Below are 18,220 nucleotides of genomic sequence, written 5' to 3'. Positions count from 1 at the left end.
AAGGAGAGAAATATGTTAATAATGTAGGCTTCTGCCATACCAAATATGGCAATATTGTTACGTCTGAAGTCTGGTTCGCATCTGGTATAGTTTAGTTCTACGGAATAAAGGGGAGAGCGGGCCAAAAATAGAAGCCATAAACTTTATTTCTACCACTCTCAGACGCGCAAAGAAACTCCGAATACCGGGACTTCTCTCTCCTAAACTGTGTACAGTTACAGTAGCCTTCATTTAGGAATAATGTAGCCTATTGATATATGGGCTATAATAAGACTTTTCCCTTACACAATGATTCTCATCATAAACGTATGAGGGGAAGCACTGACAGCATGACAATATATTTAATAGCCTTGGCAACTGTTGCACAAATGACCGCAAAAGAGGTTGTAAAATAATAACAAATATAACAAATCTATAACACGTAATAAAACACCTACATCAAAAGGAAGAAAAATTAATCAAAACGACAATGTAACATTATCATATTTTTTATAATTTTTTACAAATAATTATTATATTTGTATATAAGCCTATTACCCATAATGACAACAGCAGTCAAATGAATGGAAACAAACAGACCAAACTGCTTTTAAAAAAAGTTACATGTACCCTAACCCTACGGCCCATAACCTAAAAGCTGTGAGAAAACCAATAAAGAAAATAAAAAAGGAAGAAAGGAGGATAGTATCGAAGGGAAACAGCGAGGGGAAAATGTGTTCAGTTCTAGGGAAAATGTAATTTAAGAAAAAAAAGTTAGACAGGGTGGTGCTTAGCTTGGATGGAAAACGCGCCAAGAAACATTCCTGGCATAGTTTTGGAACAGTTCAGCAGTCAGCCAACAACGACGTCAGCTTTCACTACAGTATAAAGGACAGGAGGTACTTAGCTTCGGCAGACTGCAACTTGCAACCAGAGCTAGAGCAACTCCTAAGCCTCTAACTAAAGATACTAAAAAACAAACCAAACCGCTACAGACGAGACGACTGACTGCTTCACTTAGGATAAAAAGACACTTGCAAAGACTTAAAGCAATATATCGAAAAGGAATAGCAAAAGAAGACAAATCTTATTCTTGAATAGAACAAGAGAACAAGGCAAATATGTTCATTTGCTCAATCGTCGTGATGTTTATTGGAACCTTCAACGTGGTAAGTTATTTTTCTATAAAATATTTCAGTTTAAAGTTTCTTGTCTTTATAGTTTTAAATGATTAGATCGAATACTGAATTGATACTTTATTGTCTGGGAAATACAACATTGTAGAACACTGGTTTGTAAACCTATTGCCTCTTACTAAAACATTCCCGCACTGTTTGAATAACGAACTAAAGAAGCTATGTAAATAGAACCTAAAAATGTCACTTTTAAGATGTTGGTTACAAAGTATCTATCATTAACGTGCTTGATTATCCACGCAGGTTATTTCCTCCTCCTCCTGCCCCTCGGTATGCGAGTGCCCGATGGAGATTCCCAGGTGCGCACCTGGTGTGAGCCTCGTAGCGGATGGCTGCGGGTGCTGTAAGGTCTGCGCGAGACAACTCAATGAGGACTGCAGTCTGACCGAGCCTTGCGACCACACCAAAGGGCTGGAGTGCAACTTTGGGGCCAGCTTCGGAGCTATGCGTGGAATCTGCCGTGGTAGGTGTCTCATTAAAATCCTACTATGAAGTAAACTGATCTTAGGTCTGAATAATGTTAGTTTTAAAGTTTGTAACCTTGTTAAAGTAAAGGGTAGAGTTAAGATGAACTAGTGAGAGAAAAAGAGGACCATGTGATTTCAACTCTTAAGGAATGTAACTCAGTCTAAACTCAGAAGTACAAACATCCTGCTCTGGTAGAAATTGATCCCCCCCTCAGTGGCTCCTCTCCTTAGGCAGCCCTAGCCTAGAACCTTCTGAGGAATTTCTAGAGTTAAACCAAGCCTCCCTCAGCCAGCATCAGCCAGCATGTGATTTGTGATGTCTATAGCAGACGCTAGCCTTTTGAACAGAGGAATAACATCCATTTCCACTCTCTTCTCCTCAGCTAAGTCAGAGGGTAGACCCTGTGAGTACAACAGCAGGATTTACCAGAACGGAGAGAGCTTCCAGCCTAACTGCAAGCACCAGTGCACATGCATCGATGGGGCTGTGGGCTGCGTCCCCCTGTGCCCTCAGGAGCTCTCCCTGCCCAACCTGGGCTGTGCCAACCCAAGGCTGGTCAAGGTGGCAGGCCAGTGCTGCGAGGAGTGGGTGTGTGATGATGGCAAAGACACTGACATCATTGGCAAGCTGTTTGGCAAAGACAGCATGACTGACGAGTCAGAGAGTGACCTCACCAACAGGAATGAGCTCATCGCCATCGTCAAGGGAGGACTCAAGTCTCTACCTGGTAAGCAGCTTCTTTCTAGCAGCAGCCATTTTTTATTTCAACTTTCAACAATTACATTTTCCATTGCCTCAAATGTTCATACCGGAACAGTTTGTAATGTTTGTTTGATCTTTCTCCTTACAGCTTTCAGAGTCCAGCCTGAGAGCCACATGTTTGAGAGCCAGAAGTGTATTGTCCAGACCACTCCTTGGTCCCAGTGCTCCAAGACCTGTGGCACAGGCATCTCCACCAGAGTCACCAACAACAACAATGAGTGCAAGCTGGTCAAAGAGACTCGCATCTGTGAAGTGCGACCATGCACCCAGTCTCCTTACTCCAGTCTTAAGGTAAGCTCAAGCCACTAAGACTATACTATACTGAAACATGGCATACTATATATATATATATTTTTTTAAATAACACTGCTCAGCCTGTTTATGGAACCTCTTGACTGACTGTTCCTCTCCCCTTGTTCCCCCTAACAGAAGGGAAAGAAGTGCAGCAGAACCAAGAAGTCTAACCAAGCTCAGAAGTTCACCTATGCCGGCTGCTCCAGCCTGAAGAAGTACAGATCCAAGTACTGTGGATCCTGTGTGGACGGCCGCTGCTGCAGCCCCCAGCAGACCCGCACCATCCGGATCAAGTTCCGCTGCGAGGATGGAGAGACCTTCAACAAGAATGTCATGATGATCGAGTCCTGCAAGTGCACCTTCAACTGTCCTCATTCCAACGAAGCCTCCTATCCCTTCTACAGACTCTTCAACGACATCCACAAGTTCAGAGACTAAATCAAATCTGATTGGACTGAGAACCGACCACTGAGAGATCCCAAAACAACAACATTGACAGACCAATGGCAGTTCATCTAAACGCAAGGGTCCAACTTAACCGGCCAATGAACTATCAACTTCCTGTTGTAACTAGATTCCCAAGGAATTATGGGCTTACATCATGAGGACTTTATGAAGTGCACTGTCTGCTGTGACTGAATCAGCATTCTCAATTAAGATTCGCTTCATACTACTGGAGCATCATAGTAGCTTCGTTATGGAGCAAAATGTAAATTAACATGTGTAAATGACAACGTTAGTATGTTTAAATCAATTCGCTGTCTATATTTTCGACCGATACATACCAACCAGGCATGACCCCAAAAAACGTTTGACTTGTGTGTATATAGATGTTGTATGGATATGCACATACATAACTTAATTTAGTATTTCATGATCCTGTAACCGAAGGAACCAAGACACCATGTTAATGTGGTTTCATTCCTTCCTGACATGGGCATATATGTTCATGTTTTGTGGCAGCTATCGAACTTCCCAACGCTATCAAGAAAGACAAAGTGAAACGTCAAATAAATGAATTCATGTTTTTATTATTATTAATATTATTTATCAAAAAAATGTAGCTACTTTATTTGGATATTATGTGTCTTACTGGAATAAATTGTAAAAATGATTTAATTTTATATGTTAAAAAATAAAACATATTTATTTATGAAATGTAAACACCATCTTTGTTTCCTTTTTTGATCAAACTGAAGATGGGTGACCAACAACTATCAGGTTACTGAGCTGAACATCTTCATTAGGATTAGTAAACAACAGTACTTAAAGTACATACATGTAGGATCATATAGTTCAGAGAGAGGGAAGTCACAAGTGGTAGAACTCCATTAGTGATACCATGGACATTCTCACTATAATGACTCCAACAGAGCGATCGTTCTGGGCTGATCTGTTCTTATATAACAGAGTTTTGCAGACCGTTTCCGGGTTTTGTGAATTGGAATGTCATTGTAGAGCTCTGTAAGCCAAGGTAGCTTGCATTCACCAGATCAGGCTAAGTCACGCACTTGACTAATTCGAACAGAAAAAGTAAATCCAAGCATAGCAATGAGCACGGAGCTATGCCAAGAATCTTAAGTGCCAGTAGTACCAATGAGCTTTGATTAGAAGTAGCAATGCAAAGGAGACTATGTGACTATGAATGTATTTTACACATAGTATACTATACAATAAAGAATGTAACCTCTTAGAATACACTCTTAATCTTATTGGGAATAACACTAAATATATACCTCATTTGTAGTGGTTGGATAGAAACTTTGGCTCTCCGCACTAGGCTAGCTGCAAGGGGTTGCTAACATTCTGTAAATATTCTGATAAAGCCAGGTGGGATAAAGCTTCCCAGCCTTAGGAAAGCAGACATCAGGTTGCAACCTGTGGAGGCTAATATTAGCAGGTGTAGGACAGGTAGCAGTAGAATCCTCAAAGTAGTCTCTCTTCTGCAGCTGCTGAGAGGGTGGATGTTTGCAGATGTCACCAAATACCTATGGTTTGAATCGGGGTAAGCAGACCAGTGCTTAGGGGCAACTTCTCAGGTCGTAAGAACACACATAAACACATGCGCTAGCGCACACACATACAGACACACACAGAGCTAAGGGTTTGATCCAGGTAGAAGGAAGGGAACGGCTCAGGAATGCAGCGGAGGATCAGAAAGCAGACAGACATCCTGATGGGTGGCAGATGTTGGAAAATATTTTGGATTCAGAGGAGTAACATGTTCACTTAAAGTCAGGCAGGCAGTCCTAAAAATAAACAAACACCAAGTGCCCGCTCAAACCCACAGAAAGTGCATCATATCAATACAGGGCACAGAAAACCCATCTAACCAAAACCGCCATGGCAGGGTACCTATGCAGAACTTTACTTTCCAGCAAGGCTGGCGGAAAGTGCTTTTAATAGTGTGTATTTAATAGGAGGTAGAGCAGAGCGGGTGCAGGGCACATCCCCCTTGGTTATGGTTAGGCTGCATACCGAACACACTGTGCCTGCTGCTGAATGTTTTACATAAATATCTGCTTTACACAAGGCCGCTTGAGGTTTACCTTATTTAAAGGATGTGTTTGGCCATTTATCCCAGTCTGATTTACAGTCAAAACACTTTTTATAAAAAGTCTGTTTTTGTTTTTTTGCTCCTTCGCCCCTATTTTTTTCCCCTCCTTCTGAATTTAAGATAATATCATTTCAATCCCTGTTTTGTTTGGAAAGAGCACAACAACCACACTGTTGTCGTATGCTTGTTAACACAATGCAACTCAGATGGTTGTTAAGTAATGACACCAGAATACTGCGTGAGCTTTATCGAAACACTGTGTCAAGAAACTGGGCCCAGAGAATACATTGTTGTGAGAGAAGGGAATGAAAAGGTGACCGAAAGAGCACAAAAAAAACCATCTTAAATCCTCCTACACCGAGACACGCAAACCCCACACCACATCACATGTCAGGCACTCTTGAAATTACATCCATCACCAACTACCTCACCCCCTGAACACAAAGTGTATTTATATGACAAAGACATTAACATGAAGGCTTCATTAGGCACTATGTACTGTGGTGCGGCCCTAGAAGCTAACGGGGGATGGAGAGAGAGAGGGAAGCTTGGCCATCACAGTATTACAGCATTCTGGAAGCTGCGAGGCACTGATGTCATCTCTTTTACGGCCCCCTTGTCTATAACCTCAGGTTAATTTCCACCGTTATTGGGAACCCAAGGGCGAGAGGCACAGAGAGTTTTAAAAAGCCATTTAGAGAAGACCAAACTGAGAAAAAGACCCACTTCCTCTAGAACAGGGCCATCTAGTGGTCTGTAGCAGTATAGCCGGAACATAACCAGCATGCTGTGTGCACCGGTCCGAGTCTGAGATTTTACTGGCAACAATAATGGGCATGTCTGACATTGAGAGAGACGGTGTACCAGTAATGCCTGACTGCATCAAGGCAGTGAGTGTGTTACACAAAATCCCAACACGTTGCCAGGTTTATTAGCAATATAAATGCCACTTTCTCTCTGCCACAGGAGCTTGATAATGCTCCCTGCATACGTTCTCACATCAGTTGGAGAGGCACCGTGCCCTCATTTATAATCGTTGCGTAACTTTCATGCAAAATATCTGGTGCGTCACTTCTGAAAAGAATATGTAGGTCCTACGTCTAAAAACAATGAGATCAATAAACTTGGCCCACGCTGTACATACGCATGTTTCCTGTTATAAACAGTGTGCAAATTACAGAGGGCCGGGGGGCCCCTGATACATGTGGTGCTGATGAGCTCAGGACAGACACAGCTTTATTTGCGTCCTGTATTTCAGCACCTTTTCAGTTGTCCCGACATTTCTTTTAAAAAAAAAAGTTTAAAAAAGTACATTTGTCAACGAGACACATCAATTAATTCAGGCTACAAGAGGGTTGCCCTAATGACAATCACCAAATGTCTTTAGACTGTTTGGTGTTTTGTAGCAGGTGTCTCTTCCCGTCGTCAAATGGTGGCCTGGCAGGTACACAGTAAACTGTGTGGATGCTGGAATTATTTTGGCGTGGATGAATGTGTGCAGGTAGCTTACTCTTTTAAGTGATTTGTTCATGCCACATCAAATAGGTAATGCATGTTTACTGTTAAAATGTACTATTAGGCCCATCATTTTTGGGGGGTCAAAAATGTGCGAGTATTTACAAACATTCATCTTTTATGGTGACAATAACGCACATACATTTCAAATCAAATCAAATTGTATTTGTCACATGCTTCGTAAACAGGTGTAGACCAAGAGTGCTTACTGATGGGCCCTTCCCAACGATGCAGAGAGAAACATTTAAATAAATAATAGAAAGATAATAACACAAGGATTAAATACACAATGAGTAACGATAAATTGGCTATACACACAGGGTACCAGTACCAAGTCGATGTGCAGGGGTACGAAGTAATTGAGCTAGATAAGTACAGTATATATACATTGCCTTCGGGAAGGATTCAGACCCCTTGACTTAAGGTTAAAGCCTTATTCTAAAATTGATTAAATGTTTTTTTTTCACCTCTTAAATCTACACAAAATATCTCATAATGACAAACGCAAAAACTGTTTTTTAGACATTTTAGCTAATTTATGAAATAGAAAAACCGAAATATCACATTTACATACAGTTGAAGTCGGAAGTTTACATACACCTTAGCCAAGTCCATTTAAACTCAGTTTTTCACAGTTCCTGACATTTAATCCTAGTAAAAAGTCCCTGTCTTAGGTCAGTTAGGATCACCACTTTATCTTAACTATATCTTAACCTCTCTTTCGTGTCGTCTGAGATTCCCATAGATTGGAAAGCAGCTGCTGTCATCCCCCTCTTCAAAGGAGGGGAGACTCTAAACCCAAATTGCTATAGACCTATATCCATCCTACCCTGCCTTTCTAAGGTCTTCGAAAGCCAAGTCAACAAACAGATTACCGACCATTTCGAATCCCACCGCACCTTCTCCGCTATGCAATCTGGTTTCAGAGCTGGTCATGGGTGCACCTCAGCCATACTCAAGGTCCTAAACGATGTTGTAACCGCCATCGATAAGAAACAATACTGTGCTGCCGTATTCATTGACCTGGCCAAAGCTTTCGACTCTGTCAATCACCACATCCTCATCGGCAGACTCAATAGCCTTGGTTTCTCAAATGATTGCCTCGCCTGGTTCACCAACTACTTCTCTGATAGAGTTCAGTGTGTCAAATCGGAGGGCCTGTTGTCCGGACCTCTGGCAGTCTCTATGGTGGTGCCACAGGGTTCAATTCTTGGGCCAACTCTTTTCCCTGTATACATCAATGATGTCACTCTTGCTGCTGGTGAGTCTCTGATCCACCTCTACGCAGACAACACCATTCTGTATACTTCTAGCCCTTCTTTGGACACTGTGTTAACAACCCTCCAGACAAGCTTCAATGCCATACAACTCTCCTTCCGTGGCCTCCAACTGCTCCTAAATACAAGTAAAACTAAATTCATGCTCTTCAACCGATTGCTGCCCGTACCTGCCCGCCCGTCCAGCATCACTGCTCTGGACGGTTCTGACTTAGAATATGTGGACAACTACAAATACCTAGGTGTCTGGTTAGACTGTAAACTCTCCTTCCAGACTCACATTAAACATCTCCAATCCAAAGTTAAATCTAGAATTCGCTTCCTATTTCGCAACAAAGCATCCTTCACTCATGCTGCCAAACATACCCTCGTAAAACTGACCATCCAACTGATCCTAGACTTCGGCGATGTCATTTACAAAATAGCCTCCAATACCCTACTCAACAAACTGGATGCAGTCTATCACAGTGCCATCCGTTTTGTCACCAAAGCCCCATATACAACAAACCACTGCGACCTGTACGCTCTTGTTGGCTGGCCTTTGCTTCATAATCGTCGACAAACCCACTGGCTCCAGGTCATCTACAAGTCTTTGCAAGGTAAAGTCCCCCCTTATCTCCACTCACTGGTCACCATAGCAGCACCCACCTGTAGCACGCACTCCAGCAGGTATATCTCTCTGGTCACCCCCAAAGCCAATTCCTCCTTTGGTCGTCTCTCCTTCCAGTTCTCTGCTGCCAATGACTGGAACGAACTACAAAAATCTCTGAAACTAGAAACACTTATCTCCCTCACTAGCTTTAAGCACCAGCTGTCAGAGCAGCTCTTAGATCACTGCACCTGTACATAGCCCATCTATAATTTAGCCCAAACAACTACCTCTTCCCCTACTGTATTTATTTATTTTGCTCCTTTGCACCCTATTATTTATTTCTACTATGCACTTTCTTCTACTACAAATCTACCATTCCAGTGTTTTACTTGCTATATTGTATTTACTTTGCCACCATGGCCTTTTTTGCCTTTACCTCCCTTATCTCACCTCATTTGCTCACATTGTGTATAGACTTATTTTTCTTCTGTATTATTGACTGTATGTTTGTTTTACTCCATGTGTAACTCTGTGTTGTTGTATGTTGTCGAACTGCTTTGCTTTATCTTGGCCAGGTCGCAATTGTAAATGAGAACTTGTTCTCAACTTGCCTACCTGGTTAAATAAAGGTGTGAAAAAAAAATCTTAAGAATGTGAAATGTCAGAATAATAGTAGAGAGAATTATTTATTTCAGCTTTTATTTCTTTCTTCACATTCCCAGTGGGTCAGAAGTTTACATACACTCAATTACTATTTGGTAGCATTGCCTTTAAATAGTTTAACTTGGGTCAAATGTTTCAGGTAGCCTTCCACAAGCTTCCCACATTAATTTGGGTGAATTTTAGCCCATTCCTCCTGACAAAGCTGGTGTAACTGAGTCAGGTTTGTAGGCCTCCTTGCTCGCACACGCTTTTTCAGTTCTGCCCACAAAATTTCTAGAGGGCTAGGGTCAGGGCTTTGTGATGGCCACTCCAATACCTTGACTTTGTTGTCCTTAAGCCATTTTGTCACAACTTTGGAAGTATGCTTGGGGTCATTACCCATTGGGAAGACCCATTTGCAACCAAGCTTTAACTTCCTGACTGACTGTCTTGAGATGTTGATTCAATACATCCACATAATTTTCATCCCTCATGATGCCATCTATTTTGTGAAGTGCACCAGTCCCTCCCGCAGCAAAGCACCACCACAACATGATGCTGCCACCCCTGTGCTTCACGGTTGGGATGGTGTTCTTCGGCTTGCAAGCATTCCCCTTTTTCCTCCAAACATAATGATGGTCATTATGGCCAAACAGTTATATTTTTATTTCACCAGACCAGAGGACATTTCTCCAAAAAGTATGATCTTTGTCCCCATGTGCAGTTGCAAACCGTAGTCTGGCTTTTTTATGGCGGTTTTGGAGCATTGGCTTCCTCCTTACTCAGCGGCCTTTCAGGTTATGTCGATATAGGACTCGTTTTAATGTGGATATAGATACGTTTGTACCTGTTTCCTCCAGCACCTTCACAAGGTCCTTTGCTGTTGTTCTGGGATTGATTTGCACTTTTCGAGCCAAAGTACGTTCATTTCTAGGAGACAGAATGCGTCTCCTTCCTGAGCGGTATGACGGCTGCATGGTCCCATGATGTTTATACTTGCGTACTATTGTTTGTACAGATGAACGTGGTACCTTCAGGCATTTGGAAATTGCTCCCAAGGATGACTAGACTTGTGGAGCTCTACAATTTTTATTCTGATGTCTTGGCTGATTTCTTTTGATTTTCCCATGATTTCAAGCAAAGAGGCACTGAGTTTGAAGGTAGGCCTTGAAATACATCCACAGGTACACCTCCAATGGACTCAAATGACGTCAATTAGCCTATCAGAAGCTTCTAAAGCCATGACATCATTTTCTGGAATTTTCCAAGCTGTTTAAAGGCACAGTGAACTTAGTGTATGTAAACTTCTGACCCACTGGAATTGCGATACAATGAATTATTAGTGAAATAATTTGTCTGTAAACAATTGCTGGAAAAATTACTTGTGTCATGCACAAAGTAGACGTCCTAACCGACTTGCCAAAACTATAGTTTGTTAACAAGAAATTTGTGTGGTTGAAAAACAAGCTTTAATGACTCCAACCTAAGTATACCTAAACTTTCGACTTCAACTGTATAATAAGCAGTAGTAGCAGTGTATGTGATTAGTCAAAAGAGTTAGTGCAAAGGGGGGTCAATTCAGGCAGTCTAGTAAGCTATTTTATGAACTATTTAGCAGTCTTATGACTTGGGGGTAGAAGCTCTTCAGGGTTCTGTTGGTTCCAGACTTAGTGCATTCGTAATTTGGAACTATTGTAATTAGGCTACGGCATTTTCTAAGAGAAAGAGCGATGGCAAATTCGATCACATTTCTGTAGAGGTGTGGGCAGAATGTTTTGATATTTTGCAGTGACTTTTTCAAACTAAACATGCAATTCAAAAGTAGGCTAAATGCTACAGCCCACACTTCAATGCAAAATATGAATTGTTGTCAGGTGTGTGCGTACTGGTAGCGAAGTCAGGTGCAGGAGAGCAGAGATTGTGAACAGGCGCACACTTTATTGAGGCAGAAGTGCAAAACGCGCAAAACAGTCACAAGAATTATGTTTAACAATAAACATCTTTGTGAAATACCACAGAAAAAACAAACCAGTCTGGCGCGTCGACAATAAACACGTAACACAAACAATCTTTCACAAAGACATGATGGGGAACAGAGGAATAAATACACGTAGATTGATTGAGGAATGAAAACCAGGTGTGCAGGGAACAAGACAAAACAAATGGATACATGAAAAATGAAGCGGCGATGGCTAGAAAGCCGGTGACTTCGACTGCTGAACGCCGCCCGAACAAGGAGAGGAGCTGACTTCGGCGGAAGTCGTGACAATAGTTGTTCAATAATTTGTTGATCAGTAGAGAATTGTGTTTCTATATCCTGCCTCGGTATAAGATCTGATATTAAATAGGCTGTGATGCCTAGATAATGCTAGATAATCCTTTCTACTGCAGTTTTTTGAAAGATATAACGTTAGCCATGGAGAACTGCAAATATATTGCTACTGCTCTCAATAACATTGCTGCCCTAAATTTATCAGGCGCTATTGACAAAGGACAAAGAGATACAACTTCAATTAGCGCTGACGTGTGAAGCGAGAGGTGTTGAAGCCTTTGAGCCAAACAAATGGCAGGCTACCCCACCCAGATCCAGAGGCCTTGATGCCCCCTCCAGCTGTTCAGCCCATCCACTAGCATTTTCTACAAGAAATCTGCCTCCAGAAATAAAAGGGTTTGACACCTACTCCAATTGCCTGCTGCACTGCTGCTTGGATTCCACCTGGCGATCTGTTCACCATCTGCCCTGGTTGTGTACCCCATTGTAAGTTCAGAGTGACTCTGAACTTACAATGGCTAGCCCCACGTCATTATATATATAAAAAATGTATTGTGCATTTAGCTATTTTGTTATTTGCCTCATGACTCCTGCACGCTTTGTTGACTACGAACTTTCTTTATCCAACCGTGGGACAGACTGTTTGTTCCTACACTCGGAACTCTCTATTGGTTACAGACTTTTGGCCTCCCATTCTAACCAAACTCTCACCTGCTTTGTATTCATGTTACCTGATGAAATTGCTGAACAATATGATCTGTTGCCATCTGATGCACATTCAGATGTCATAAATCAGCACTGCAGAGCTCTTCCTGTCCTATGCCGTGCCTTGATTGTATTACTGTTGATGATATCTGTGCATGTACACCCTGGCCCATCTACTGTTGCTAGCCCCAATTCTGACTTGTGCTTTGATATCTGGTTCCCTGATTTCTGCTCCCGTGTGGCTCAGTTGGTAGAGCATGGTGTTTGCAACGCCAGGGTTGTGGGTTCAATTCCCACGGGGGACCAGTATGGAGAAAAAGTTTATGAAATGTATGTATTCACTACTGTAAGTCGCTCTGGATAAGAGCGTCTGCTAAATGACTAAAATGTAAATTTAAAATGTAAAAGCCTGGGTTTACTGCACATTAACACTAGAAGCTTATTACCTAAAATGGATCAATTGAAAGTGTAGGTTCACAGCTCCAATCCAGATGTGTTGGTCGTTACTGAGATGTGGTTAAGAAAGAGTATTTTGAATACTGATGTTAACCTTTTTGGTTATAACCTTTTTCGGCAAAGACAGATCTTCCAAAGGTGGGGGAGTGGCAATCTTTACCAAGGATCACCTTCAGTGCTCGGTTGTCTCCACCAAATCTGTCCTCAAACAATTTGATTTGCTGGTTTTAGGTATTAAACTTTCAAACAGCTCTTTGTTGACTGTTGCTGGGTGCTATCATCCTCCATCAGCACCGGCCTGTACCCTACCTGCCTTAAACTCTCTCCTGGCCCCTTACACCAAGTCTGAATTTGTCCTGCTGGGTGACCTAAACTGGGACATGCTTGAACCACCTGACCAAGTCCTAAAGCAATGGGACTCCCTAAATCTTTCTCAGATTATTACCAATCCCACAAGGTATGACTCCAAACACCCAGAAAAGGCTACTCTTCTTGATGTTATCCTCACAAATAATCCTGATAGGTATCAGTCTGGTGTTTTCTGTAAAGACCTTCTTGATCATTGTTTTACAGCCTGTCTTTGTAATGGCTGCTCAGTGAAACGACCTGTCCTGATTTGTCATAGACTCTTGCTAAAAAACTTTTATGAGTAAGCCTTGCTTCATGAACTGGCCTCAGTAAAATGGCATAGAATCAGCTTGATCCCCTCTGTCGAAGATGCTTGGACCTGCTTTTTTTTATATTTTCAGTGGTATTGTTAACAAACACGCTCCCATAAAGAAAATGAGAATTAAAAACAGGTTCAACCCCTGGTTCGACCGTGATCTTACAGAGTTACTCCACCTCAAGAATTGCATTTGGCGAAAGGCTCGGCACACGCATACTCAGGCTGGCAGGCTTTTGTTCAGGCAAATGATAAATAAGTGCACTCAGGCTATCCGGAAGGCCAAAGTTAGTTACTTTAAGTAGCAGTTCTCTCTCTGTGGGTATAACCCCAAGAAGTTCTGGAAAACAGTTAAAGACCTGGAGAATAAACCCTCCTCCTCACAGCTGCCTATGTCCCTTAAAGTTGATGATGTGGTTGTTACTGAAAAGAAGCACATGGCTGAGCTCTTTAATCACCACTTAATTAAGTCAGGGTTCCTATTTGACTCAGCCATGCCTCCTTGCCCGTCCAACATTTTCTCATCTCCTACCCCTTCTAATGCATCTATCCCCAATGCTTTCCCCTCTTTTTCCCCTGCTCCGCTACAAAGTTTCTCCCTCCAGGCAGTCACTGAGTCCGAGGTGCTAAAGGAGCTCCTGAAACTTGACCCCCAAAAAACATCTGGGTCAGATGGTTTAGACCCTTTCTCTTTGGGCTAGACGTGACTCTAGTGACCCACCTTGACAACATTCGGTGAAATTGCAGAGCGCCAAATTCAAATTACAGAAATCGTAATGTTAATCATTCATGAAAATACAAGAGTCATACATCATTTAAAAGCTTAACTTCTTGTTAATCCAGCCGCTTTGTCAGATTTCATAAAGGCTTTACGGCGAAAGCACACCATGCGATTATCTGAGGACAGCGCCCCGCACACAAAAGCATTACATACATTTTCCAACCAAGCAGATGCGTCACGAAAGTCAGAAATAGCGATAAAAGAAATCACTTACCTTTGAAGATCTTCATCTGGTTGCAATCACAAGGGTCCCAGCTACATAACAAATGGTCCTTTTGTTCGATAAAGTCGTTCTTTATATCCCAAAAAAGTAAGTTTCAAAGGCGCGCTTGATTCAGTAATCCACCGGTTTCCCTCGTTCAAAATGCATACAAAATGAATCCCGTAAGTTACCTATGAACTTCTTCTAAACAAGTCAAACAACGTTCCTAATCAATCCTCTGGTATTATGTAAATAAACAATCAAATTTAAGACGGAGAATACCGGAGACCATTAGCAGAGATAAATAACGAAGTACGCTCACTCACCGGAATGCGCTACAAACACTACAGCCAAAATGGGAGCCACTTAGAAAAACTGCAAATTCTAGCTCATTTTTCAAAAAACAAGCCTGAAACTCTTTCTAAAGACTGTTAACATCTAGTGGAAGCCCTAGGAACTGCAATCTGGGAGGTCTTCCTTTTATATTCCCATTCCCAGCCATCATAATCAATGGTGAGCTGGAAAAAAATTCTGGATGGATTGTCATCGGGTTTTCGCCTGCCATATCAGTTCTGTTATACTCACAGACATTATTTTAACGGTGTTGAAAACTTTAGAGTGTTTTCTATCCAATACTACCAATTATATGCATATCCTAGCTTCTGGGCCTGAGTAACAGGCAGTTTACTTTGGGCACCTCATTCATCTAAACTTCCGAATACTGCCCCCTAGCCCGAAGAAGTTTTAAGGTTGCTGCCCCTATTATCGCCAAGTCTATCTCTGACCTTTTTAACCTGTCTCTCCTTTCTGGGGAGGTTCCCACTGCTTGGAAGGCAGCCACAGTCCGTCCTTTATTTAAAGGGGGAGATCAAGCTGATCCTAATTGTTATAGGCCTATTTATATTTTGACCTGTTTATCAAAAGTATTGGAAAAACTTGACAATGATCAACTGACTGGCTTTCTTGATGTCTATAGTATTCTCTCTGGTATGCATTCTGGTTTCCGCTCAGGTTATGGATGTGTCACTGCAACCTTAAAGGTCCTGAATGATGTCTCCATTGCCCTTGATTCTAAGCAATGTTGTGCTGCTATTTTTATTGACTTGGCCAAAGCTTTTGATACGGTAGACCATTCTATTCTTGTGGGCCGGCAAAGGAGTATTAGTGTCTCTGAGGGGTCTTTGGCCTGGTTTGCTGTGATGTGGGGGTGGAGTGGTGCTGTAGCATGTGGTTGTTCATCATGATGATGATGAGCTTTTCATTGGCCGTTATGGAGGTGGAATATACTGGACACAGTTTTTGCTGGGCTTGGTTGGAGTCACCATGTGTTGCGATATTGTTCTAGTTGTTCCGTATCCTCATTTAGGGTCTGCTCCAGGATGTTGAAGTTGGGAGCTTGCATTGTCAGGCAAATCCCATCAGCGTATATTCATTTTCGGGAGGCGGTTTCTGGGAGGCCATTTGTGTAGAGGTTGAACAGAGTGGGGGCCAGCACTGAGCCTTGGGGAAGACCGTTGGTCTGTCTCTTCCATGTTCTCTTTGCCTCACCGAGGTGGACTAGTCTGACACATCTTTTGGTCAGTAGTGTGGTGATGATTTTGGTTGACCAATGGGAGAGGGACTGTGGGGTGGGGTGCTGGTGTGGCCCTTCATGTGTGGTGTGCTGTGGCCCTTCAGCAATATGAACCCCATCATGGCCAGAAAAAGTGAGTAATTTATTCTGTAATGGTTATGAAAATCAAATAATTAGGAAATAGATTCTTATGTCTGATTATTTTAGATTTCAAAAATAATAGATTTTCGCTCTTCTCACTAACAGCAAATGGCTGCATCTTGTTATTATGTTTTTATGAATGAAGGTGTCATCATATCCCCCATTTGCAAAAAAAAAAACACATTTACTTTCCTGCTTGCAATACAATACTTCAACCACTAGAAAATGTGCGTACGCGTGGTCTAAAGTTTGTGTGGAGTAGAAGATATTCTCGCACCAAGTTCAGTTTTTATAAATGCTAACTTTTTCCGGGAAAACTGACGCACGCATGTTTTGGCGTATATTTTGCATGTACACAACGTTTATGAAGCCCTGGGGCCATTTAATGAGAGCTATGAAATAAAACAGAAAGAGAGAGTAATGGAGGGAGGAGGGAAAGAAAGGGGGAGAGAGGAAAATAAATAGTAGAGAGAAAATACAAGAGAGAGAGGCTTCAGCCAATATGAGCTGCTGTAATGTCTCTGGGCCGGTTTTCCCAAAAGCATCTTAAGGCTAAGTTCATCGTTAGAACCATTGAGCTTAATGATGGGAAACCGGGCCCAGGTGTGTAGACGCCGGATCAGATGGAGACAGACTAAACTGAGTTAGATAAGATCTCTCTTTTATAGAAGGAGCTCTTTGTAGCATTATGCCCCATTTGTGAATAAAGAGAATTAAGCAAGTAAAGTGTTATGTAATGTCGGGGGAACGCACAATTGAGACTTCCAGGGTGCATACATACAAGATGCTTCACACTGGTCTACAGTGTTATTAAGTTATTATTATATTGATAACACAATACTTGACTCACGCTGGCCCGTAAAAAAAACATACTGTACATCACTGGGCCGATGTGGACATTATAGAAGGATATTTAATGAAATATTCATCAGGTCATCTCAACTTAAAACATAACTGCCAAATCAAATCAACTATTATTGGTCACATACACATGGTTAGCAGATGTTATTGCGAGTGAAGCGAAATGCTTATGCTTCAAGATCCAACAGTGCAGCAGTATCTAACAGGTAATATCTAACGAATTCCACAACAAAACCTAATACACACAATCTAGTAAGGGAATGGGATGAGAATATATAAGTATAAAATATATGGATGAGCAGTGACAGAGCGGCTAAGATGCAATAGATAGTAAAGAATAGATAGTGGAGGATACAGTATATACATATGAGATGAGTAATGTGAGATATGTAACTATTCTTAAAGTGGCATTATTAATGTGACCAGCGTTCCATTTATTAAAGTGGCCAATGATATCAAGTCTGTAGGTAGGCAGCCACCTCTCTGTGCTAGTGGTGGCTGTTTAACAATCTGATGACCTTGAGATAGAAGCTGTTTTTCAATCTCTCTGTCCCAGCTTTGATGCACCTGTACTGACCTCGCCTTCTGGATGGAAGCGGGCTGAACAGGTAGTGGCTCAGGTGGTTGTTGTCCTTGATGATCTTTTTTGCCTTCCTGTGACATCGTTGTGATGCGTTGTGCAGACTGCAACACCCTCTGGAGAGCCCTGCGGGTGTGGGCGGTACAGTTAACGTACCAGGCGGTGACAAGCCACATTTTTTCTGCCTCCTGAGGTTGAAGAGACGCTGTAGAGCCTTCTTCGCCACACTGTCTGTGTGCGTGGACCATTTCAGTTTGGTGGTGATATGTACACCAAGGAAATTAAAACTTTCCACCTTCTCCACTGCTGTCCCGTCAATGTGGGTAGGGGGGGGGTGCTCCCTTTGCTGTTTCCTGAAGTCCACGATCATCTCTTTTGTTTTGCTGACATTGAGTGAAAGGTAATTTTCCTGATACCGCACTCTGAGGGCCCTCACCTCCTCCATGTAGTCTCTTGTTGTTGCTGGGAATAAAGCCTACCACTGTAGTGTTGTCTGCAAACTTGATGATTGAGTTGGAGGCGTGCATGGCCACGCAGTCGTGAGTGAACAGGGATTACAGGAGAGGGCTGAGAACGCGCCCTTGTTGGGCCCCGGTGTTGAGGATCAGCGGAGTGCAGATGTTGTTTCCCGCCTTCACCACCTGGGGGCGGCCCATCAGGAAGTCCAGTACACAGTTGCACAGGGCGGGGTCGAGACCCAGGG

General features: G+C 42.3%; 1 protein-coding gene across 1 annotated transcript; it reads left to right on the top strand.

The window, feature by feature from the left end:
* Nucleotides 1-902: 902 nt before the first annotated feature.
* cef10 (CEF-10) lies at nucleotides 903-3,863 on the top strand. Its single transcript, NM_001139977.1, has 5 exons — nucleotides 903-1,148; nucleotides 1,419-1,638; nucleotides 2,026-2,370; nucleotides 2,494-2,696; nucleotides 2,835-3,863. The coding sequence occupies exons 1-5, from the start codon at nucleotides 1,101-1,103 to the stop codon at nucleotides 3,135-3,137; spliced, it is 1,119 nt and encodes a 372-aa protein (NP_001133449.1). The 5' UTR covers nucleotides 903-1,100; the 3' UTR covers nucleotides 3,138-3,863.
* The last annotated feature ends 14,357 nt before the right edge of the window (nucleotides 3,864-18,220 follow it).

Source organism: Salmo salar, chromosome ssa23 (genome assembly GCF_905237065.1).
Source record: "Salmo salar chromosome ssa23, Ssal_v3.1, whole genome shotgun sequence".
Classification (NCBI taxonomy): domain Eukaryota; kingdom Metazoa; phylum Chordata; class Actinopteri; order Salmoniformes; family Salmonidae; genus Salmo; species Salmo salar.
This window is presented reverse-complemented; position numbering and strand designations above follow the sequence as displayed.